The following is a 24,750-nucleotide window of genomic DNA, read 5'->3' on the forward strand; positions in this document are numbered from 1 at the left end:
ATCAGTGGCGCTGGAGGTGGCACCTACTGAAATGGGCGAAGGAGCTGTTAGGTGTGACTGATGCAACTGTCCTCCTCTCTTGCTTGTCCTAGCTTTGAATCATCTGCAAGGAAGTTGAATCCTTCATTCACTAGGGGGGGAAACCCCAACTAGGACTTCCTGGATAGCAAGCATTTTGAGTGTGGCTGAGTTTTCCCCTACTCACCATGTGTTCCCCTACTCACCTTACTTGACGGGGAAACTCCCCAGCTAGGAAGGAAGTAGCATCCTCCCCTGTGTTTCAGAATCTGCAGCTGTGAGCTTTGAGTGATACTGTTGTTTCTGCCTTAGGATGTGAACATCGGCTTGTGGGGAAGTGTTAGTGTTGTTTTGTACCCGGAACTGTGCTAGGCACTGCTGCTCATAGACCATCCATGTGGTCCTGTCTTTGCAGAGAGTGTTTTCAAGTCTGCATTAGAGGCCAGGGTGTGATAGGAGGGAGACGGGGGGGGGGGGGAGAGATGGGCCAAGGAAGAGTTGGGTGGCAGCAGAGAGATCCAGGTACAGTATAGTTTGGAGAAAAGTCCTCAATCTTCTTTCTCACGTTTATATGCTACAGGATGAGCCCTGAAGGGGCCCCAAAGCGGCTCTCGGTTGCCTTGTGTATCCGTGTTGCTTTTAAAACAGTTACCAGCTTAACTTCAGTGCAAAACAATGAAACCAAAAATAAGGTGGGGAGAGTGCTCTGGTCCTGCTTGTGGGCACCTCGGAGGCACCTGGTAAGAACAGGATGCGGACTGGATGGGATTCTGATCTAGCAGCCAGGCTCTTCTTGCATCCTCAGTCAGAATATTCTGAAACGGAACCAGTGCAATGTCTGCTGCTTCCCTAGAGTCTTCCTCCAGAGCTCCCCAGCTAGAGAAGAGGCTCAGCTCTCTAGGCTTTCCCTTTGGCCTTCAGGTGGAAAAGCTCTCACCAGACAGCACTCTAGAGGAATGCAGAATTGGAAGGAGCGTGCGCCTGTGTGTTTGTGTGCAGGTGCCGGCAGCATGGGTGCATTTATAGTGGAGACAGTTTCAGAGGAAGCAGTCTGCCAAGTGGAGTCCTAGCAACCACAAGCTTCCAAAAAGTTTGGCCGCAGAAGTGCATCCATGCATTGGCGAGAGTAGTGCAGGTCTCATTTATTTTGTATGTGTGTGTGTGTGTGTGTGTGTGTGTGTGTGTGTGTGTGTGTTTTTCCCTGGTGTGGGCAAGGGGATATTCATTGGCCTGGATCCATTTGCACAGATCCTACACTGTGCTTTGCAGGTACAATTCCAGCAGATGATGGGGGTGGTGGAGTTGTGCTGAATGTGGCATTCCAGCTCTGCCTTGCCCTCAATCTTTAGTTTGGTGTATTTCTTTTCCTGTTTCTAAAAAAAAAAGAGGGTGGCTTGCGAAGCTCCTACTCCAACAGTGAACTAACCCACCTTGATCTGTTCCTTTCCAGTACTGCTCACAGCTGTCAACTGCTACAGTGTGAAGGCCGCCACCCGCGTCCAAGATGGCTTTGCGGCTGCCAAGCTCTTGGCTCTCGCCTTGATCATCATCCTGGGCTTCGTTCAGCTGGGGAAAAGTGAGTATGTGTGTTTTGCTTCTTCAAAAAACAGGATGGAAGTGGAGGAGAAGGTGGTACAGGGGAAGGGGAAGGGGTGGCAGGTGGTTAGGGAAGACTTCCCCCAAATTCTGGCTCTAGCAGCAGAGGCAGAACAGCTTTAAATACTATACCTGATTTCGCTGTCTGCAGCTCCAAAAGCTCCAGGAAAGGGAGGCAGATTTAGGGGAGCGCAGCCACTTTAGTTGCACTTGGCATGGAGCAACTATGTTGTAGAATGGAAGACAAGAGTTGGGGGCACCAGATTTTGGCGTTTGGGACCCCAAGGCCTGCCACTGCAGGCAGCCCCCCTGTTTCTTCCATTTGAGACTAGACTTGATCGCTCTCATTATGGTCCAGGGAAAACAAAACTGCATTTTCTCAGGCACCTGCAAAAATAGGAGAAACGTTCCAGAAAATGCCTTGTAACAGCGCATCTTTCACTTGGGCAATGTGGTAGTTCTGAGATCTGACCAGATGCTCAGGACAAGCTTTTAGAAAGAGGAAATTCAGCAGCTACGGCTATTCCTAGCCTTCATGGATATGAAATGCTAGTGAAAGCTTCATTTGCACAGAGACTTCCATGGCACATTTGGTCTCTCTGTTTCTTCTTATTCTAATCTTAAAATTCAGTTCCCTGTATTGTCACCTTCATTTGTGGATTTCATCTCTCCCCCCCCCCCCTTTAAACCACTCAGGAAAGTTAGCATTTTTAGTGCGAATTTCTCCGAATAGAAACAATTTTTGTATACAATTTTGACTACTGTACAGATTTTGGAAGCAATTTCCTCTAACGTCAGGCATTCTTGTCTGTTACACTCACAAAGTGCATGCATTTTTACTCATATTTCCCTACGGCACACACATTTTTGTACACATTTTATGGTTGCCGGACTGCACTGCAAAAAAATTCAGAGTACAAATGTCGAAGTGTGGTGTGTTCTGGTTTGCGTATTGGTTTAAGGTGTGCAAATTAGGAATTAGCTCATTAAAATGCAAACAACATCAAATGTCTCCCGCATCCTTAACGATGAGCGACCCTTGACAGCCTTTATCTTCCTTCCTCTGGCAATTGCTGTGCTCTCTGCTCCACATCAGCCTTTTATGAAACGAGAGTTGCTTGGGAAGTGCCAAGTTTTCCCCTTGACCCTGTCTGACCTTCCCTGGCTCAGATCTTGTCCTCTTGACTGCATGTACCCTCTGCCCTTCCTGCCTGTATCGCTGTTGTTTTTAGCATGGCAGGACGTGGTGGGCACCTGAGCCAACCCCTCATTCAACAGGGGTCCAGGCAGGCTGGTCACATGGCTTGTGGCAGCCTGTTTCTGCTTTTGCTGCTTGTCTAGGAGAAGAGATCAAATGCCAGGATGGTGTTTCCCTTCTGTGTGTTTTCGCCAGCCAGCGGGGCTTGCTTGGTGCAAAATAGCACACACATGCACACCCCTTCCACTCCCATTTGCTGGATATTTGACTCCCAGAAGAGAGATGCAGGCAGACGAATGACGTCTGTGGGCTGTCAGTACAGGGTAGTCTTCATGAGGAAACTGCGCCCCCTCCTGTCCTTTTGGGGAAATCTAGAAAGCAAGCAGGGGGCTGTTGCCTCCACCCCCATCCAAAGAGATACATATAGAGGATCGATTGCCACAGGATGCTAGAAGTCAGGAAATAGGTGCTTGTAATTTTAACCACACTTGCTTTGCATGCACATGTTCAGTGCTGGTGTCTGTCTTCAGGTAGGGCTGGGAAACTCCTCCTGCCCAAATCCTGGAAAGCTCCTATCAATCAATGTAGAGTTTATGCTGGGCTAGCTGAACTGGTGGTCTGACTCAATATAAGGCAGCTTTATGTGTTGGTAACATAGGAGTAACGTAGGTTTCCGGGAATTCAGGCCAGCGGCGTAGCGTGGGTTGTCAGCACCCGGGGCAAGGCAAGTAATTTGCGCCCCATAACCCGGGGCAAGGCAAGTAATTTGCGCCCCTAACCCCTAACCTGCCGCCGCTGCCAGCTTCTTGCTGCTGCCTGGGCTGGGGTATTCACAGTTCTACAAATCTTTGGCGCTGGCTTGCTCCATTAGTTTAACTTGGGGGGGGGGAGAGAGATTGCAATCGTGCTATGTGCACCGAGAGGGGGGGGGCACGGTTGCAACGCAGTGTGGGGAAGAGAAGAAGAGAAACTAGCAGGAGAACCTTGATTTCCCTCTGCAGCTCTGTGGGGAAGGAGGGCGCAGACTGGGCTCCTTCCTCGCCACAAGATCCTGGCTGCGGGGCACAATTCGGGAGGCTCGGCTGGCCGGGCCCAGGCCCCGCGGGGCTCCTCCGCGCTCCCCTCCCCCAGCCGGGCGGCGCCTGCAAAGGCTGCGGGTTTCGCTGCGCCTCCGTCTCTCTTTCCACTGGTAGCGAGAGCGGGTGGGAGGAGGCCACCCGGGAGCCGGAACCGGGCGCCAAATAAGGAGAGCGGGGCGGGCCTGGATCCTGGCCTTGTTTGGTGCTTCCCCTCGGCCGGCGGCCCAGTCAAGCCCGCGGCGGCGGCGCGGCGATGCCCGCGCAGGGGGGCGCCCACCCCTCGGCCCCCGCCCAGCGCTGCCGCCCCAGCACCTGCCCGCTCCTCCCAAGGGGCCTCCTCTCCCTCCCGCCTCTTCGCAGCAGTCCTCGTGGGGGGGACAGGCTCGACTCTCCCCTCCCTCTTGCGCCCCGTCCTGCGCGCGATCCTGGCCAGGCTCCGGCTCCGGCTCCGGACCTCCTTGCTGGCGCCTGCTGCTCCCCCTGGTCGCCCAGCCCGACCCCTCCTCCCAAAGGAGCTGAGCCCCGAGGCTCTTCGGCGACTCTGGAGGCGGCGAGTGCGCCCCCCCAGATGTTGCGCCCGGTGCGGCCGGCACCCCTTGCACCCCCCACGCTACGCCACTGATTCAGGCATACAGTTTGTGCCTGGGGTTATCTCAAGGGCTTGCCTTCTTCTGTACAAACCCAGAAGCTTGTCAGTAGCCATCAGCAGAGGCCTTGCTTCACATCTTGCCACCTTTTGGCTTTTCCCTACCGACGCCTAGATGAGTCCCGGGCCCTTGTATGACCTCCATGGTGCCTGTGTTTATGTTTCCTGTCAAAAACAAACATTGGAAGAGCCCTGCTGGATCAGATGAGAGGCCCATGCAGTCCAGCATCCTGATCTCACAGTGACCAACCAGATTACCCATGGGGAATCCACTAGTGGGACCCAGAGTGCAGCTTAAGATTTCCAGTAACTAGTGTTCAGAGGCTCTCTTTCTCTGACAGCAGAGGTGGGGCAGCAGCCATCAGGGTTAGCAGATAGCCTCACCTCCCATGAATTTGTCTTCTTAAAGCCACCCAAGTACGTAGCCATTGCTACATCTTGTGGGAGCAAATGTCATAGGTGATCTATGTCTGAAGAAGTCCTGAATTTTGTGTCTCCTGGATATTCCGGCTTCCGGCTTAATTGGATGACACTCTCTCTCTCTCTCTCTCTCTCTCTCTCTCTCTCTCTCTCTCTCTCCCCCTCTCTCCCCCCCCCCATCCCCAGTTAGTAGGCATTGGTAGCCATAACCATGACTGTTCTGTTTTTATTTTGTTAAGGACTGGAAGGTCTAAATGGATTTTTGTTTTAGTTACAGCCCTGGTCTTCAAGTGTTATGCGGTGTGTGTGTGTTTACAGATGGACATTTGTTTTGCTGCTCTCTCTGTCTTGCACACTCTTGTTTATTTTTGTGCGTGCTTAACTTCACAAGCTGCTTTCAAGCATCTTGCAGCTTACAAGCGGTCTAGAAATGCAAACAAATAAATGGAGCTTAATGAAGCAGTTCTGTCCAATGAAGACACAAAGGGATAAAAAAAAAGAGCCTGTCTCTTAAAGTTGAAAGATTTTCTTCCTTCCTTTCTTAACATCTCAGCATTTTAAAAGAAGAAAGCTAACTTTGTTAATTGTGTTTGTTTCCTTCTAAATGGCAGAGCCTCGTGACACAAACTCTCGAAATGTCTTGCCAACCCGGACCTGGTTGGTGTCAGCACAGATCTCTCTGCTCAGCATTTTTCAGTATTTTTTGATAAACGGATAAGAAGCGGATGGGAACTTTTGAGGGAGGAATTCCTCCTTCTGTAAAACAAAACAGGAGGTTGTTTGGGGAGGGGAGGGAGGGAGCCCCTCTATTCTGGAGCAATATAAGGGACACTTGTTTAAAAACAAAGGATTCAGAAGGAATTCTCCACTTCTCTTTGCCCTCTTTGGAACTTGCAAGATATTATTTTTCCTTTCCCTCTTCTCCTGTTACTGCCTCCCCCTGTAATTGCCTTGTGACCTTTGGGCAGTTTTTCAGCGGTGATACTTGCAAAACACACTTTTTTCTTCTTCCCACCCCTTCCATATTGCATAGGGTGCTTAGCTCAACTTATTTCCTCCTTTAAGGTGGGCTGTCATTAATGGCCATGGAATGCCGGCATCACCTTTTGGGCTCTATGCTAATAATAGCCCTCCTTTAATATCTCCAGAGATTCCTTTCTCACTCACAGGAATCTGCCTCAAAGGTCTTCTCTGCATCTCAGGTCATGGTTGTGCAAGCAAGAAATCTGCAGACTCACAACTGTAAACTGACTGTAGATTTTGAAATAGTTGACATTTGTGTTTCTATCACACTCCCCCCCCCCCCCAATTACCTGTGTGCATCAATAAGAACTGGGGAGTTGGTTCCTTTTTCCTAACAAGATCAACACCCCAAGGCACTCAGCTTCTGAATTCTGCACATGATGACAGGTTCTGCCTTCTTGTGCTCTGCCATCACAGAACTCTCGCTTTGTGCACAGGATGCAACCCAAAAAAGGTACCCTGCAATACTGTGCATAGATAATGATGGGGAAACTGTGTTGTCTGGTTAAGAGCCATTTGGTCTGGTTCTTGGGTTTACAATCTCATCCTTTGATGTGCTGCACTTCACAGTTCCCAGAAGCCATTCACAGTTTTGATTTTTTTTTTTTTGTTTTTAATGGGCATTTAATGCATTTTATATTAAAAACCTTTGTTGAGGTGGTTCACAGGTCTTATATGCACAAAACAGCCATTAAGACAACATTGAAGCTGTCAAATACAATAATATAGCATCAAAGAGGAGCTGTACATTAATCACCAAGTAGCGAGAACAGAAAAACTAAGTATGCATGCAGATCCTAATCCGACTTTTGCCAGCCTTCTTCCCTTCAGATGTTTGTCCTGCCCCAGCCCAGCTTTCTCAGCCACCACATCAAACCCCCAAAATGAGATTCTTCCTCACCTCATGGCTTTTCTCTTACTATGCCTCAACAGAAGCCCTATATCAGGGCACTCCCATCTTCTCTGGATCCGCATTGCACCATTTTTCCTGCTTGCAAAACGGCCTTTGCCAACCCTGGTGCTCTCCAAATGCTTTGGAGTACAATTCCCATCAGCCCCAACCAGAAGAGCCACATGATCCTGGGCTACAACTTCCATCCTCCCTTCTGCATGCTGATGGGAGCTGGAGTCCAAAAACAATGGGAGGGCTTCAGGTTCCCTAGCCCCGACCCCAGTAAATGGAATAGTTTTGATCCGCTGACAAAATGATGTTGAAGTCAGCACTTAGCTCTGTGGGGAGCATTCCATAGCAGGACTCTTTTCTCTGGTCACCACTTACGAAGGGAGGGGTACCCAAAAGCCTTGTGCTGTTCTAGATAATTGGGCTGGGAACAATAACTTATTCCCACCTGCCTTTGAGAACAGAGATCTTTCCAGTAAAGTGTGCACCTTTTGTGTTTTCAGTGGCCCAGTGAGTAACCGCTAAAGGAAGCATTAGCATCAAAATTTGTAATGGCAAAGATGCATAAAAACCCACCTCTTCTTTTACTAAGTTGGCTTGGGCAGGGATGGTCTGGCCACAGCAATTCATGCACTGGTAACTTCAATGTGCTATATGCAGGGCTAACCTTGGGCCTGGTCCAGAGGTTCCAGCTGGTGGGAAATGCTTTGGCAAGACAGTTGATGGGAATGCACTGTTGCCAGCACATAACTCTGGTGCTCAAAAGCTTGCACTGGCTGCCTGCATGCTGCTGGGCCAGCTTCATCGTTCTTGTATTCAGCTACAGGCCCCTTAACAGCTTGAGTCCAGGATGTTTCAAGGGCAGCCCAAGCCCTTACATCCCTGCGTGATTGTTGAGGTCTGTTAGTGGTCCTCCGTGGCTCAGACGTATGGCTCATATCCACCAGAAGCTGTGTGCTCAGTATCATGGGCCTGATTTTGCAGATCTCTCTTCCAGTTGAGTTCAGACAGGACAGCTCCCTGTTGAACTTCTGGCATCTACCGAAAACGTTTTATTCAGCACTGGCATTTTTTATCTTTTCTATATTGAATTTTTTGGGCACTGCTTAGAGACAACTGTAGGTATTTAAATTGTTTAAATAAAAAAAAATTAAGTTCTGGCTGCTTTTGCATGTCTTTGAACTAAATAATTTTTCAGGTCAGCAGTCAGACCCAGCTTTGCAGTAAAGCCATTTTTCTCCCGCCTTCTGGGGCTCTTCTCCTGAGCTTCTGCTGAACAGATGCAGGGTCATTTAAGGACACTGCAAGTGCACTTAGCTTTGGTCGCTCTTCATGGGAAGCTTAGATGTGTGACTTTGGCTGAATGTCTTATTTTTAAAAAAGGTGTTTTACACATTTGTCACACAGATGGGGAAGTTGCAGCCTTCCACATGTCGCCCTCCCAACTCCCTTCACCCTTGATCACTGGCTGGAGGTGCTGGGAGTTGGGAGCCCCCGGTAACAATTTCATTACATGCCCTTGTTTTTTAAAGTTTGATTTTATCAGTATTTTGGATAGCTGTGTTACACTATTTTATGCTGACCTCTTTGATAGTTTTCTTTTCAAGCCCGGATAAACACTTTTGTAATTGTCATGTGGTTCAGACAGCTTAGCATGATCTCAGCATTGCTTTTTTTGAGATGGTTGCCTAAATAATGAAAAGTTGAAAGTAAATGAGGAGAAAAACAACACATTTCATTAGGTGTGATTACATACTTAATTACTTTACTCCATCTATTAGAAATTATATTAGTATAATCAAATACAAAAGACACACACAGGAAATCAGTAAAGAGAGGTGGAGAGAAAAAAGCCGATGATAGTAATAATAACTACAATTTGAGGATTTAAGTGGTTTATAAATTTTGGGGAGTGTGAAATTGGACTAGGAATAAAATGTGCCCTTTACACTCCATAAGAAGGATCTCTTGCAGTGTTGCAAAGGGTTCCAAGGCAGATCATATATATAATTTCTAGCTGAAGCTTGTGCATTTGGGCCGCTCTTGACCATCTAAGGAACCTCATTACCTTGTTCACTCTTGTGAGAGAAATATTTACCTCCAGAAGAAAGAGCGCTTTGTCTAATTTGTTTGGCTGGTGATGCTTCTCCCAGGGGAGGCTGGCATCTTTATTGTACTCAGATTCCCTTTATTGGTGGACAGCGCCCCTTCCCCACCTTTTCCAGCAAGGCTTATCCGACTAATTCCTTGGCTTGGCACCAACGCTGGGAAAGAGGGGATCGTCTCGGATTTTCTTATTGGAACCAGACCTGAAAGAGATGAGAACAGCCTTCTTTTCTCCTCCTGGATGGATGGCACTTGAGCACAGGCACCAGAGTGCAGAACATCTACACCTGTCACTTTTCCTAAATTGTGTACCTCCATTTATGACAGTACATGATGCTGCAGCAAAACACATGGCAAGGGCAAACTAGAAAGCACTGGAGCCCTGCTTCTGGGTCTTTCCCAAGGAAAAGCAGTGGTGATCTTCAAAAGCAGAAATTTCAGGAATGACATGGGGCTTGTAGACTGGGTTGCCAGAAGAATTGAAGCCTTTGAGCCTGTTGCGCATCCATATTTTGCCCTGTGATCTTACTAGTATTATCAGGTGACCAGTCAGGAACCTTACAGTCTACTTCTGTGTGTTCCTTGGCAAGTGGGCTTGTGGTCAGTGCTGTTTAAATCCATCACCAGATGCAAGCTGCACTGGGTTCTGTTCCACTTGGGATATCCCAGTTAATTAAAGTTCTAGCACAAGTCTTTAGGGAGGAGCCTGGAACATAGGAAGCTGCCATATACAGAGTCAGACCATTGGTCCATCTAGACCAGCATTGTCTACAATGACAGGCAGCAGCTCCCCAGATTTCGGACAGGGAACAATCACAGTCTTATCTGGAGAAGCCGAGGATTAAACCTGGGAGGGTCGATTCTCTAGCACTGAGCTGCAGCCCTTGCCATAGAATGGAGGGACTTCTTTTCATCCCTCCGTATTGTGGGGAGTGTCCTATTTGTTCCTTCTCTGCTTCCAGTTTCTGATCCAGAAGAGGTCCTTTTCCTCTTATTCCATGACTGCTAAGCAAACTCGGGAGGCTTTGGGGAGGAACTTCCATTGAAAGCTTTTTGGAAGCTCAAGCTCACTTCTTTAGGTGATGCTAAAATCCCAGATTCAGCTTGTGTTGAAAAGCCCCAGAGCAAAAGGCAAAGTGGAGTTGGCAATGCCCAAACCCTAAATCACTCCTGATTTGCAAAGTTGAGCTGGCAACATGTTGCGTCACGCTCTCTGCCGTGCCCGCCTGGCTTCAGGCACCGTGGGCACCCGCCTTTGCCAGCTGGACACGCCTGGCCCCGCAGGGCCTTCTTTCACCTTGGATAGGATGCTTGAAACCTGTGATTAAAAAGTAGGCAGGCCATATGACACATGCACACTTACCTGTGCAGTTATGCTCCTGACCCTACAGTGCAAGGCTTGGTTAAGTTTCCCTGTTAAGCTTCTCTGGCAGTGTTGAGGGCTGTGTAGGCAGCTTGTGGCCTTAGACCAGGGGTGAGGAACTGGGGGCCAAATGCAGTCCCTCCTGGCCTCTCTGCTTAACCCTTGGGGCACTCACCAGGACACCTTCTCCTCTAGTACTTTTGCCTTGCTGCCATGTAAAGTCTTTTGCAATGAAAACACACCTGTCTTAATGGAAGCACAAAGCCAGACTTGCAACTTTGGCATTTCTTGCAGAAGCTCAGTATGGCAGCTGAAATTATATTTGGGGGAGAAATAAGCAGAGTTTGCATCACATCACATCTAGCATGATTTCCTTTTCTACATAAATGTGCACATACTTGTCCCCCCCCCTTTCAAACTGGCACTGCCCTGTGCTGGATTACTCAGTAGGCAGACTAGGAATATCCTTAAGGCACCAGTAAAGCAGGAGCACAAAACAAAATGAGAATTTTTGTTGGAAACAATTGGACATTTCAAAAAACAACATTGAGGTAGTTATCATGGGAAAAATAATAACATTGTTAGACTTTCTTACCTATTATTATTATTATTATTATTATTATTATTATTATTATTATTATTATTATACCGCCCTTCATCTGAGGATCACAGGGCAGTTTACAGTTTTAAAACACAAAAATACATAACATAACAACAATGAAAACAATATCCCCCTCCCCTGTTTAAAAGGCAGTTGATTGTTTAACAGCCAAAGTCCTGAGTGAAGAGGAATGTTTTCCTAAAGATATGTAATGAAGGCACCAGGTGAGCCTCCTCAGGGAGAACATTCCACAAAGGGGGAGCCACCACAGAAAAGGCCCATTCTTGTGTTGCCACCCTCTGAATCTCTCTTTTTATTATTTATCCCCACCTAAACCAAGGGGGCGTCCTATGAGCATAGACTGAAATAATGCGAGGAAATCAGATCCAGCCATGAATTGCACAGGACATATAGCATGTAAACATTTTGGCATGCATGTAAGTTTTGTGCCATTTCAGAAATAACACTTTGCAGTTCAGTATTGTTTTTATTTTAACTGTCTATGTGGCGGCAGCATAATCTTCTCAGTGCTTAGGACCTATAAAGGTCTTAATCCCTCCCTGGCGCTGCCCCTCTCCATGTCTGCAGCAAAGTTGCTATGCTCTGCGCTCTGAGTTGCTCCATCTCTCGTGGGCTCTTGCTGAAACCAAGAACAGCCAGCAAGCTTCCCTTGGGCAAATCTGTACTGCAGATGAAGGTGTTTTGTTCCTGGCTGTGTTGTGAGCCAAGCAAAGACCCTTAATTAGCTTGTGTTCCGTTGGCCTGGAAGCCCAGTTGGCCGGCTTCTTACTTCTTCATCCTTTTGTGGCCTCTGATCCAAATCTTCTGAGCGGCTCAAAAGCCAGAGGAAATAGGCTTAGGGAGAAGCAAGTCAGACTACTGCAGGGCGTTCTATCTTGAGAGCCAGGAAGAGGACGTGCCATGAGAAAGGCTGCAGCGTTTGGGACTTTTGGTTTAGAGAAAAGGCAAGAAAGAAGTGATACGATGGACGTTTATAAAATGATGCATGGCATGGAGAAAGTGGGCGGAGAACAGATTTTTCTCCCTCCCTCATACTACTAGAACTCGTGGATATGAATGTTGGAAGATTCAGGACAGATAGAAGAAAGTATTTCTTCATGCAGTCATAGTGAAACTATGGAACTTGCTGCTACAGAAGACAGTGATGGACAACTTTAAAGAGGACAACTTCATGGAGGAGCTATCAATGGCAACTACCTTGATGGCTATGCTCTGCCTCCAGAGGTAGAAGCAGTAATGCTTCTGAAGACCAGTTGCTGGAAAACACAACTGGGGAGAGGGCTGTTGTGAGTTTCCTGCAGGCATCTGGTTGGCCACTGTGAGAACAGGGTCTGGACTACACGGGCCATTGGCCTGATCCAGCAGGCTCTTCTTATTTTCCCAGGAGTTGCTTTCCACAGCATTGTCTATTGGCCTCAGCCAGCATGGCCAGGCTCCCATCAGCCCCTGCATTACACAGCCATGCCGGCTGGGGCACGTTGTGAAGTTGGCATCCCCAGAAACTGGAGGGCAGCAGATGGGCTTAGGCTGTTGTGTTTTGCAAGCAGGCAGAATGATGCAATGGGGTCTGCTCGAGATGGGAATGCCCTGATTTGGGCCTCTTGTTGGGGCAAAAGCTATCAGATGAGGAAGAATCTCGCTTTGGGGGTTTGATGTGGTGGCGGCTGATGAGGTTGGGCTGAGGCAGGATGAGCCCCACCTTGTTTGTGAGAAGCCTTCCAGACAAAGTGAGGAGGAGCAGGATGGTACAGGATGGTACAGGATGCCTGGCGTTCGTTCCCAGGCGCTGGCCTTGTGCGAACACCAGGGGCTCTTCAACTTGAGTTAATAATGTGCTTTTAGCCCAGCAGGGGAGGAGGAAATCTGGCAGCCAAGGCCCCATTTGTGTGTGTGCTCGTCTCAGTACATTTTAATAATAGCACTTCATGAGTGTTTGCTAACAAACTTTGCACTCCTAAACTGCAGCAGAGAAGAATTAAGTCTTCCTTTTGTAACAAGGAGAGAGAAGGAAAGTTCATTTTTGTTTTGCCCTGAATTCACATTAGCGGTTTGGGCACTCTTGGATTGGGGTCCTGAATCTCCCCCTACTTTTTTAGGGCAAAGTAGATGTTGGGTACCCTCTTTGAAGCTCTGCAGCTCATAGCACATGCTTCACACTCAGACGGTCTTGGAATTCCAGCCCCCAGTCAGGATCTCAAAATCTGGGGAGCCGCTACCACTCCATGCAGAGCAGGGGCTGGCCAGAAAATAGAGCTCAGTCTATCGGTAGACTTGAACTAGACGTGACTAAGAGTTTTTGACCAGTGCTTGAAACTCAGATATATAAGCTAGACGCCAAATGGTTCCTTAAACCAAAGTTACAGTCACTAAAACGGAATGTCTAGTTGCCATTTGGGGGCAAGACATCTTAAAGTCTTATTTTTTAAATGATGGACTGACTGTGACATCTGGCTACTTCAGCTGACAACCTAGGTTAAGAGCTTTGAGAACTTAAATAATAAAAGTCATTTGATCCCGGGACAGTCCACACATATCTTGGCCTATTCCAACCTCTCTTTCTTGATGGTGACTGCTCCTGCTCAGGCTGCACAGAAAAAGCATTTTGGTTCCGGAAATTCATTCTGATTGTGCAGATAAAATATAACCAATGGAATTTTACAAGATGTGGTGGTATTAGTGTGTGAAAACAGTCCAGATCCAATGATCCCAGGCATGCACCTCCAGATGGCGGAAATGTCAGGCACCATCCTGGTACCCAGCCATCGTCACTTGGTCACAAGTAGTTGATTCCTTGCTTTTGACTCCTTGTTTAACAAGAGCAGCAACCAAAGGATGCTTTTCATCCAAAGTGGGCTGCTGAAATTAAAACAAGGAGTGGGCTCTGGGACTGTGAGCTCATTTCAGTTCTCCAACTGGACATTTCACAAGTCACAAGAGGAAGGGGTGTAGCTCAGTGACAGAACATGCAGAAGATCCCGGGTTCACTCACTGGCAGGATCAGGACTGCCTCCTGTCAGAAGCTTTGGAGAAGCCACTGCCAGTCAGTGTAGACAACACTAAGTTCTAAAGTTGGGGTAGCTTTGGGCATTTTGTCTACATATATAATTAGCATTCTGACAGGACCCAAGACCAGCACCCCTGGGACTCTTGGCTCCATCTCAAACCCACTTAGTGTTGGAGATCAGAAGACTTAAGGTGCCTTCGGACCATTGTGGGGGCCTTTGAGGTATTGCCTTCATTGCCTTTTATCTTGTCAATTATATCAACTGTTCCTTCCCCCATTTTAGGCCTACCTATACTCATCTTAAATAATTGCAGTTAATAGCCCCTTTATGCCAGCTATCCAGCCCTGTTAGGACTATGCATCCATGGCATGAAAATTAGGCATTCCAGGCATGAAACAACTCAAATTTTCTTTCTTTCTCCCCTCATCCTCCTACAAAAGAGCCCTTGGGTGGTAATTAAAAAGGACAGGCCACCATTTCCAGCAGTTCTGCCCTCTTAAGAACTGCAGACGGAAGGCTGTTGTTGGAGCTCGTTAATTTTAATTTGGTTAATTTTAGAGCCGAGTGTGGTTGGAGAGGCATCTGAGCTTGGCGCCGTGGTGGGGGAACCTTGGCTTGTCCCAGCAGCTGTTGCTGTGTTGCGAGGGCATTTATGGTTAACCGGTTGAATTAAGAAGAGGGGGCTGGAGGGTGTGCTGGGGAAGAAGGGAAGACTAGCAAGGATGCCTGTAAATGGAGAAGGCCATTTTGAACTGCAGCAGGTGCTTAGGAGGGGGTGGCACCAACCTGGTGGCATCATATTCTATAGCAATGTAAGCACCACCTGTCTCTTGCCATCCTCCTCCAGTGATTTAATAGTTTGTCTGCAGTTAGAAGACCTGTGTCGTGCCCATGGGCCAAAACAGCTACATAGCTTATAACCTTGAGAGCATCAGGTAGATCTTCAGGAAGAAGCTTTTTTAACCTAGCCCTACTACTTGGGGAGATTGGAAGCTGTTCCTGGGATCTTTTCAGGACAGATAAAGAAAGTACTTCTGCACGCAGCACGTAGTCAACCTGTGTAACTCACTCCCACAAGAGGCAGTGCTGGGCACCAACTTGGATGGCTTTAAAAGAACATCAGACCTATTCGTGGAGGAGAGGACTATTGGTGGCTACTTGCCATGGTGGCTCTGCCCTGCCTCCACGCCGGAGGCAGCGATGCTTCTGAATAACAGTTACTGGAAACTGCAAGAGGGGAGAGGGCTCTTGTGCTTGAATCCTGCTTGCTGGTGCCCCACATGGTTGGCCATTGTGAGAGCAGGATGCAGGCCTAGACGGGCCATTGCCCTGGTCCAGCAGGCTCTTCGCTTCTTATGTGCAAAATTCATCAAGCCGTATCCAGACTAAATGTAACAGGATTGAACTCACGGTGCACGGTTGAGTCATTGGTGGCATGTCTTTCCCCTGCACCCATGTTGCCACGTGGGGGTGAGCAAGCCTGAGAACCCTGCAGTTAGCAGGGCTGGTGGTGGAAAGCCTCCAGAGGGCAGGATCCCAGAGATCTCCCTCAACAAAGCCTTCTTTGGAAACGCACTTGCCTTGCCCTTCCGTTGGGCTCTCTCCTCTGCCGCCTTGTTCTAGCTAGTGATGCTGGCAGCAGGCCGCCCAGCAAGTAAAAAGCCTAGTGAACTGTTCTGTGTAGTTCATGGAAGAAAGCTGCTTTTGTTGCAAATTTGTCTTCCCCTCCTTTCCCCCTCACCTCATTGTGAGTCGCTGGAATGTGGAGTTTGAGAAAGGGCGAAGAGTTAAACCCCAAATGCAGCCGCAGCGCCCATGTGACTGGGCTCTCTGGGCTCTTAGTGCCCTAAGACAAATCACATGTGAGGCAGCAGGGAGGTCAGGTGGCCAACAGTGACCTTCCCAGATCCCTTTTCTACCCCTCCAGGCGCACCTGGGGGCTCCGTCTTCAGAAGGGAGCCAGGAAATGGGAACTCCTGTGTTCTCAGCCTCCCTGTTCTGGAGGAGCCTGGGTTTGGCCTCCAGATCAAAAGGCATGAAACGAAACGTCCACCGAGACGTCTTCAGAACTAAAATAAACGCAGCAAACGTGCTGGAAGTGTCTTCAACAATTGAAGACCACCCCCTCCCCTCCTCTCCCCTTATATATATTTTTTCCTGGGCTGTTTCCATTCAAGAACGGATGAATAACAGGAACTCCAAATATTTGGACCCTTCCCACAGTTGACAGGGACGTGAGCACTTGAGGGTTTTCTTGGGTGCCTCGGGAACTGGAGGAATCCTTTATGTCCTCACCAAGGTGGGGGGGGTGGGTATGTGACTGCAGCACTTCGGTTGAAACTTTGTGCTCCTCTTGCCTTGAAAATCCTTGTGGGGCTGGCCTCTGGGGCTGAACTGTATCCTCTGTCACTCTGCCAGAAGCCGTCTTTGCAATTGCTTCCTCGGAGCTTAAGATGAGAAATGACAGAGTTGCCGCTTGGCTAAGATAGTAGCAGGCATTCTGGGTGGCATGGGATGCTTGGGCACTTGGGTTCAGTTGCTCGGGGTGCCTTGCGGACATGATCCAGTTTGTTTGCCGAAGGCCTCAGGTTCTCTTTCCGGCAAATCCCAGCATTGAAGGGCAGAGCTCAGGGGCAGAGCGTCTGCTTTGCATGCAGAATGTCCTTGGTTCAGTCATAGGCATCTCCAGGTAGGATTGGGAATGTTGCCAGTCTGAAAACACCAGAGAGCTGCTGCCAGTCAGTTTGGGCAGTACTGTGCTGGATGAACCGGTGGCCTACCTCTGTTCCTTTTTGTATTGGGGAGAGAATTGTTTCCTTGGTATGGAACATAAAGAGGAAACGGAAGGGCTGCTTTAGGTCAAAACCGTCTGGCTAGCTAATCTCTTGTTGTTTGGACCCTCTTCTTCCGTGGATGTGGACCAGGGCTGGGGAATCATTTTTCAGCCTGAGAGCCACATTCCCTTCTTTGGCCACCTTCTGAGGGCCACGTGCCAGTGGTGGGCATGGCCAGAGATAAAGTGGGTGGGGCAACAATGGTGAACTTCACCTTTCTACAGTAGGCTGGTTTCCACATACAAGCATCCCCTCTGTCCAGGCAAGCAAAAGGACTAAGGCAACACTCAAGCAGAAGATCCTTGGTTCAGTCCCAGGTATCTGCATGTAAGGCTAGGATAAACTCCTACCTGAATCCTCTGCCTGCAGCCAGTGTAAAGATAAAACTGAGCTAGGTGATTCTGTATAAGGCCCTTTCCTTTTTTCTATTGCGTCCAGCATAAAGCTGCTCACCCATTCAGAAGAAATGTATTCTTACAGCTTCAGCCATAAAAAGGGCTCGCTGAAATGGAGACACTGTATTTGAACACCTTGTGGTTTTTGTCCCCCCCCTCCCCCTGCGTTTTTACCCTGTGAAGATGGTCCTGGAATCCTGAGCCCTGACCACTCCTTTGATGGCACGAAATTGGAGGTTGGGAACATCGTCCTGGCCTTGTATAGCGGTCTCTTCGCATATGGAGGCTGGTGAGTTCTGTGTTCAAGCATCCTAGGCGCACATCCGCACTTGACATTTAAAGCACTCTTATACCACTTTAACAGCAACAGCTTCCCCCCCCCAAAGGATCCTGGGAAGTGTAGTTTGCTATGGGTGCTGAGAGTTGCTAGGAGACCCCATTCCCCTTGCAGAGCTACGATTCCCAGAATTCCCTGGGAACACAGACTTACTGAAAAGGCCCTGCCTTCCGTTGCTCTCAGTATCCCTTCTGCAGGGGTTGGCACTCAAACCAGGGCCTCTCATCCACATCTTAATGAACGGGGAGGTTTGTGGATTTTTGGCACACACATGGCAGGCTTGCCTGACACGGTAAGTCACAGGTAATGGGTTACTGTGGACAGCTCCCTCATAACTCCTCTTCTAGCAGGAGCAGCGATCACAATCCATGGCTCAGCCCCTCATTTGAAGAGGGGACTGCAGTTTTGCTCCAAACAAATCACAATCAGAAGACTATGTTCTGTGCTTGGTTCCTCAGTTGTGGTTTGACTAGAGAGTAATGCTCCAGGATTGCTAATTCAGGTGCCACTGTTATGTCCATGGTTTGTTCCTGTCAGGAGAGGAGCCATCTGCATTCGTGATAAAACAATTACCTGTGGCTTCCTGTGCCACGCAAGTGAGACCAGTGTGTGTGAGAGAGAAATCTTTCATAAGCTGCAACCTTTACACCTCTTATCAAACCTAGACTTACTCTCCCACTGAAGTCAATGAACATGGCTAACTTGGGCTTATTAATTTCAGTGGGTCTACTCCAATTTGATTGAGTTGGATGCAACCCTATAATCAAGGGCAGGATGCCTCTTCTCCCACTCAGCAAGCTGAATTACTTTTAAAATCTTTGTCCTTTGCAGGAATTACTTGAATTTTGTCACGGAAGAGATGATCAACCCTTACAGGTAAGAGGTTTCTTTTCATAGAATCATAGAATTGTAGAGTTGGAAGGGACCGTGGGGGTCACCTACTCCAACCCCCTCCAATGCGGGACTCTTCTGGCCCAACGTGGGGCTCGAACCCCACGACCCTGAGATGAAGAGTCTCATGCTCTAGCAACTGAGCTATTAGTTCTGTTCTGTTTCTTTTGCTCTTCTTTTGCCTCTGGGCAACTCATTGATGAAGGAAGGAGCTGAGCATTCGCCTCTCATCCTTGTTCACCGAAAGTCCCCTAACTCGCCTGCCACAAACTGCCCCACCAGGTGCCTTGCACACAGAACAACAAAATGGCTGCTGGGAGGGGGCGTTGGGTTCAATATGGCGTTTGTGGGTGGTTGTTGCAGCACAGCTTCCTTGCACTTTTGTGCGCTGCGTTGGCCCGTGAAACAGCCTCCCTGGTGATCAGATATTGCTGTACAGATACTTGCCACCACTTCAACGCTTTTACTGCCGTCAGTTGGTTGGATTGCCTCTTGGTTTTCTAGGAGATAGGCTTCCAACAGCTGAATGGGAGGTTGAAAACTCAACAGGTAAAGCTTCCTTCAGCACTGTCTCTAGGCAAAGCTCCTCCTGTCAACAGATTCATATATTATTAAAAAATATTTATGTACTCTTGTTCATAAAAAACAACACCAGAGCGGTTTACAGCAATTGTACAAATAAACCCGTACTTGCTATGGCTGTCCTAAGCCTTGGACACCCCGTGCTGGGTGTGTGTTTGTGTGCCTTTTACACAAATCCCCAAGTTCCAAGAAAAAGTGCAGCGCAAGACAATTAAAACTAATTCCTTAATTGGAAAGCCCATTAAAATACAATTTAAACCTGGAAATGGTTTTTTAGTGTCCTCACCCAGCTCTCATAGATCAATATTTATTGATCTCTGTTCTCCAGATGCCCGTCCTTATGAAGCCAAAGGAGCCACACAAGCAATAGGAAGATCAGGCAGCTTGGGAGGGGGACCCCAAATTTTGCAGACATTCAAAATAACTTAAAGCTAAGGGCGGATTTGTAGCAGGCCCTGGTTTCAGAATCCTAAAATAAGGCTTCATCTGCTGCAGGAGGTGTGATTGATTTATAGATTTTCAGCGTTTCTCCAGAACTTGTTTTTTGCATAATAAGAGTCACCAACTTTCTTTTCGGGCAGTGCTCCTGTGCCTCTTGACAGCTTTGTGGCATGCAGAGAAGCCTGGCTGGCAAAACTCTTCTGGGGTCGGAGATGAATTTTGCTTCTCAGTCATGTAGCTGTTAAAGAGCGCTGTCGGTTAGCAATTTCGTTATGGACTCCCTTTTCCCCACAAGTCATTACGTACCATGTTATATACCATGGGAGGAGTGGCCCTGTTTCACCAGACACCAAATATGGAAGCCTTATGATTTGGGCAGTTCAGGGAGAATTCAGATAGCAGGCTTCGTGCCTATTGTTTCAACCAGAAATCTGGTGGAGTGTTAAGAAAAGCTTTGCTGAACCTGGCTAAGCATCCTGTTGCCTGCAGCATTGAACCTGGTGCCCCAATAGGAAGCCCACAAGCAGGACCTGAGTGCAAGAGCAGCATCTCTCCCCGCTCACATCCCCCAGTATTCATAGGCATGCAACCTCCAGCAGTGAGGGACAGCATTGCCATCCTGACTAGAAGCCACCAAGGGCCTTGTCTTCCACGAAATCTTCTAATTCACATGTGCAAAGCAGGATTTTGCAGCAAAGTGTGTTGGAATCGGATATGCCTGTTCTGATTCACGCACAGCCCTAAGAAGGCAGAAACCACCTGCAGCGGGTGGGGTGGGGTCTGTGTTATTGTTCTTTCCCGGAGGCTGAGCCCCCTCTCCCAACTCCCCGCGATGCTTGGCAAAACTACAAAGGTTCGTACAGACTCAGTTCATCTGACCTGGATGCTTTATAACTTCTAAAGTATGTTTGTTGTGGCTGCAATTATTATTTTTTTAAAAAAATATTTATTCAAGGTTTTTCAAATACAATATAAATGAACAAACAAAAGTGTTACATGTCATCACATATTTTCTTAATTCCTTTAGACTTCCCCGCATCTCCCGCTCCTGCGTTCCAAGTTATAAGCATTAAACCAGCAATTTATCCCCTTGTCTCCATTCTTTCTATCAGGTTTTCCATTATTATCTCTCAAATTTTAGAAACAATTTGTTTCAATCCTTAAAAGGAAAATTTAGTTTTAGCCTAATCATTATCTAAAAGTTTGTTTTTTTCTTAAATTTAACTTATCTTCATACAACACTTCATCTATTTAAGTGGTGGCAAGTTAATTGTAATCAAGCATCCTATTTAGCATTCATACAATTTATAATATTTTTGCAAATAAATCTTAAATTTTTTCCAGTCTTCTTCTATCGTCTCTTCTCCCAGGTCTCGGATTCTGCCGGTCATCTCCGCTAGTTCCATGTAGTCTATCAGTTGCATCTGACATTCTTCCAGTGTGGGTAGATCTTGAGTTTTCCAGTACTTAGCAACGAGTATCCTTGCTGCTGTTGTTGCATACATAAAAAATATTCGGTCCTTCTTTAACACCCCTTGGCTGACAATACCCAAAAGGAAGGCCTCTGGTTTCTTAGAGAAGGTATACTTATATACCTTTTTCAGTTCATTATATATCATTTCCCAGAAAGCCTTCACTCTAGGGCAAGTCCACCAAAGGTGAAAGAACGTTCCTTCACTTTCCTTACATTTCCAGCATTTATTATCAGACAAGTGGTATATTTTTGCCAGTTTGACTGGGGTCATGTACCATCTATATATCATTTTCATTACATTTTCTTTCAAAGCATTACATGCAGTGAAGTTCAGCCCAGTAGTCCACAACCTTTCCCAGTCCTCAAACATAATATTGTGCCCAATGTCTTGTGCCCACTTTATCATGGCCGATTTAACCAATTCATCTTGTGTGTTCCATTTTAACAGCAGGTTATACATTCTTGAAAGTACCTTAGTCTTAGGCTCTAACAATTCTGTTTCTAGCTTCAATTTTTCCACCTGGAATCCTAACTTTTTATCAAGTTTGAAAACTTCTTTAATCTGAGCGTAATGTAACCAATCTCGGACTTTGTCTTTCATTTTCTCCAAACTCTGCAATTTCCAATTATCTCCATCCTTTTCTAGTATTTCCCAATACTTCGGCCATTTGGCCTCCATATTGAGTCTTTTTCGGGCCTTAGCTTCCAATGGTGAAAGCCACCTTGGAGTTTTGTTTTCCAATAAGTCTTTGTATTTTGTCCAGACATTAAACACTGCTTTTCTGACAATATGGTTCTTGAAAACCTTATGAATCTTGACCTTGTCATACCATAAGTATGCATGCCAACCAAAAGCATTGTTAAAACCTTCCAAATCCAATACGTCAGTGTTTTCAAGAAGCAGCCAATCCTTTAACCAGCAGAAAGCTGCTGATTCATAATACAACCTTAAGTCTGGCAGGGCAAAGCCCCCTCTTTCATTCGTATCAGTTAGTATCTTAAACTTAATTCTGGGCTTTTTGCCCTGCCAGACAAATTTGGAAATATCTCTCTGCCACTTCCGGAAACATTCTGTTTTGTCCACAATCTGTAATGTTTGAAACAAAAACAGCATTTTTGGCAATATATTCATCTTTATAGCAGCAATACGGCCTAACAAGGAAAGTTTCAATCTTGTCCAACTTTCTAAGTCTCTCTTAATTTCTGACCAACATTTCTCATAATTGTCCCTAAATAAACTCAGATTTTTTGCTGTTATGTTTACCCCTAGGTATTTTACTTTTTTAACCACATTTAACTCTGTTTCCTTCTGAAACCGTTCTGACTCTGTATCTGTCAAGTTTTTTTTCCAATACCTTAGTTTTCTGCTTGTTCAATTTAAATCCCGCCACCCGGCCAAACTCTTGAATCAATTGTAATACTCTTTTCGTACTAGATTCTGGCTCCTGCAGGGTCAAGACTAGGTCATCTGCAAAAGCTTTAAGTTTGTATTGTTTCGCTCCGACCTGAATTCCTTCCACCAACCGGTCCCCTCTAATCATATTCAAGAACACCTCCAGAACCGAAATAAATAACAATTGGGAAATAGGACAGCCTTGTCGTGTTCCTTTTTCAATTTTGAACTCCTCTGTAATCACATTGTTAACTATCAATTTAGCCTTTTGTTCTGAATAGATTGCGTCAATGCCATTTTCAATTAGATTGTCAAACACAGCATGTCCACTGGCCTCTCCTGGCTCTCTGGTCTACTGGTTGGTTACATGTAGCATCGAGGAGGTCTTCATTTTTTAAAACTTTCTTGGTTCTTTTAATGATTGGACTAAGGCAGGTAGGGCAGCTCAGCCTAACCCAGCCTGGTGCTTTCCAGATGTTTTGGACTACAACTCCCATAAGCTCTAGCCAGTGCAGCTGTGTGATGTCAGGGCTGTCTGGGGCCAATGAGAGCTGAGGTCCAAAATATCTGGAGGCCACCAGATCTTGGGGGATAGGCTGGTCTATCTCCTTTGATTTGTTTGCCTTATTTCCTCCCTTGCCTGCTATAGCCCAGCCTGGCCATTCACTTGGAGTTTAAAAAGTGTTTTCTATCCAAACTAGGACATGTTCTTAATCCACAGCCAGCTGGCTTTGTGGGGTTTAATTCCACAAGATGGCACGGAGGCAACTGTGAATCTCTGCCCCAGTCAGCCTACCAACTAAGCCAGCAAGAAGGATGTGTGGACTGTTTGCCTCAAGGCAGCATATGGCCTGACTTGCAGGCTCTTCTAAAGTAGCTGCCGTTTTGCGAGGAGCAACATAGGAAGCAATGGAATATTTTGAACTGGGCAGTTACTCTGGTGTGGCTGGGGGTGGGAGAGCAAGTGGGCTTCCCTCTGGCATCTGATTCACCGCTGTGGGAAACAGGATGTGGAGCTAGATTGGCCTTTGGTTTGATCCAGCCGGGCTCTCCTAAGGGTCTTAAGATAAGCAGGAGGCTGTTTTCAATAGAAAATAGCTTTTTGTAGCGAGCTGCTCTGATCCCGGGGGAGAGGGGAGGAGATGGATTTTCTGCTATCTTGCGTATGGCCTCTTAATCCTAAACGTGGTGGGGCTCTGCTGCTATATTCAGTTTTCCCCCTCTGTTGTAACTTGGTGATCCAGCGTGTGTGCATGACTAAAGAATAATGTCCCTTCTGCTAATGCTGCAGTTGTGACGTGCATCATTGGTGCCCTGGGCCATCCCCCAGAGGTGATCTTAGAACCGCTTGCAAAACACTCTAACCCTCTCCCAACGTTTCCCCTCAGAAACCTGCCTCTGGCCATCATCATCTCCCTGCCCATCGTCACCTTGGTTTACGTCTTGACCAACCTGGCTTACTTCACAACGCTGTCTGTGGATCAGATGTTGGCATCGGAAGCCGTTGCTGTGGTAAAATATGGAGTGACTCACCCGGAAATGGCTGCTCTTTTAGCTAGCTCGCTTCTCTGGCTTTTTGACATTTCCCTGTGTGCAATCTGGACCTGGCCGCCTCGGGCTATCTTGGAGTTCCATCTTTGCCATTCAGCCAACGCTGATCTTTCCCCGCTGCCACCCCCTCTGATTGGAGGATGCCATCGTGGCTCACATGATGATGAGCAGGGATAAGTGGAAAGGTAGCCGAGGATATGCATCTGTCCGAGAAACCACCACCACTGGCTATAAGAGCAAATCAGAGCCTGTGTGGTCTCGTGATCAGTTTCCAAAGTGACACCTCACAGGGGGAAGTGCTGTGTCAGTATTGACGTGAAATGTCCTCTCCTCCCCCCCCCCTTTTTCTTTTGAGGCCAGCTGTTGTTTTGTCGCTTGTAATTTTAAACACTTAGAGCATGCAGCTGCTACTGATTTATGCAGCCAGCGTGATGGTACCCTGGCTAGAGGGTTGGGGAGACCTTGGGTCAAATGGGAGCTGGCCCATAAAGCCCCTGTAGGGGAAGCCTCTGTCTCTCAGCCTTCCTGATCTCACAGGCTGGTTGTTGATGCTAAAATGGAAGGCAGCGTGAAAGAACCACGCCTGTTCTCCTGAGCAGGAAGGGGAAGGTGGGAAATGTGACAGGTAACTTGCTCCTTGTTCTTAACGATTGCCAGCGCAGTGGCCCTGCGAGAGAGATCAATTTTCAGTTGGCAGGAAGAAGAGAACCAACCCCCCTGTGTGCCTCACTGGGCTGAGGGTCTCCTGGCTTCAAGTCGGTCTGTGAATCACATGATCTTGCAAATCCAGTTTACTCCACCTGGGCACTGTCACCTTCCCACTTCTTCACATGCTCATCTGTTGGCATCTCCTGGGCAAACCTCTGACACTCCTC

The 24,750-nt window shown here is 47.4% G+C and overlaps 1 protein-coding gene and 1 long non-coding RNA gene across 2 annotated transcripts in view; one reads left to right on the forward strand and one right to left on the reverse strand.

Annotated features, from left to right (window-relative positions):
• The window catches only part of LOC309347471, an 83,535-nt gene that overhangs the window by 23,451 nt on the left and 35,334 nt on the right, over window positions 1–24,750 (reverse strand). The gene's annotated exons all lie outside the window — the stretch shown is intronic.
• Window positions 1–24,750, forward strand: part of SLC7A5 (solute carrier family 7 member 5) — a 50,657-nt gene that overhangs the window by 16,860 nt on the left and 9,047 nt on the right. The window contains exons 2-5 of the mRNA XM_081872071.1: window positions 1,469–1,594; window positions 17,390–17,495; window positions 18,375–18,419; window positions 23,713–23,836. Of these exons, the coding sequence (XP_081728197.1) occupies window positions 1,469–1,594; window positions 17,390–17,495; window positions 18,375–18,419; window positions 23,713–23,836 (401 nt within the window). The remainder of the gene's footprint in view (window positions 1–1,468; window positions 1,595–17,389; window positions 17,496–18,374; window positions 18,420–23,712; window positions 23,837–24,750) is intronic.

The sequence above is a fragment of the Podarcis erhardii genome (assembly GCF_964252035.2).
Source record: "Podarcis erhardii genome assembly, chromosome: 7".
Lineage (NCBI taxonomy): Eukaryota > Metazoa > Chordata > Lepidosauria > Squamata > Lacertidae > Podarcis > Podarcis erhardii.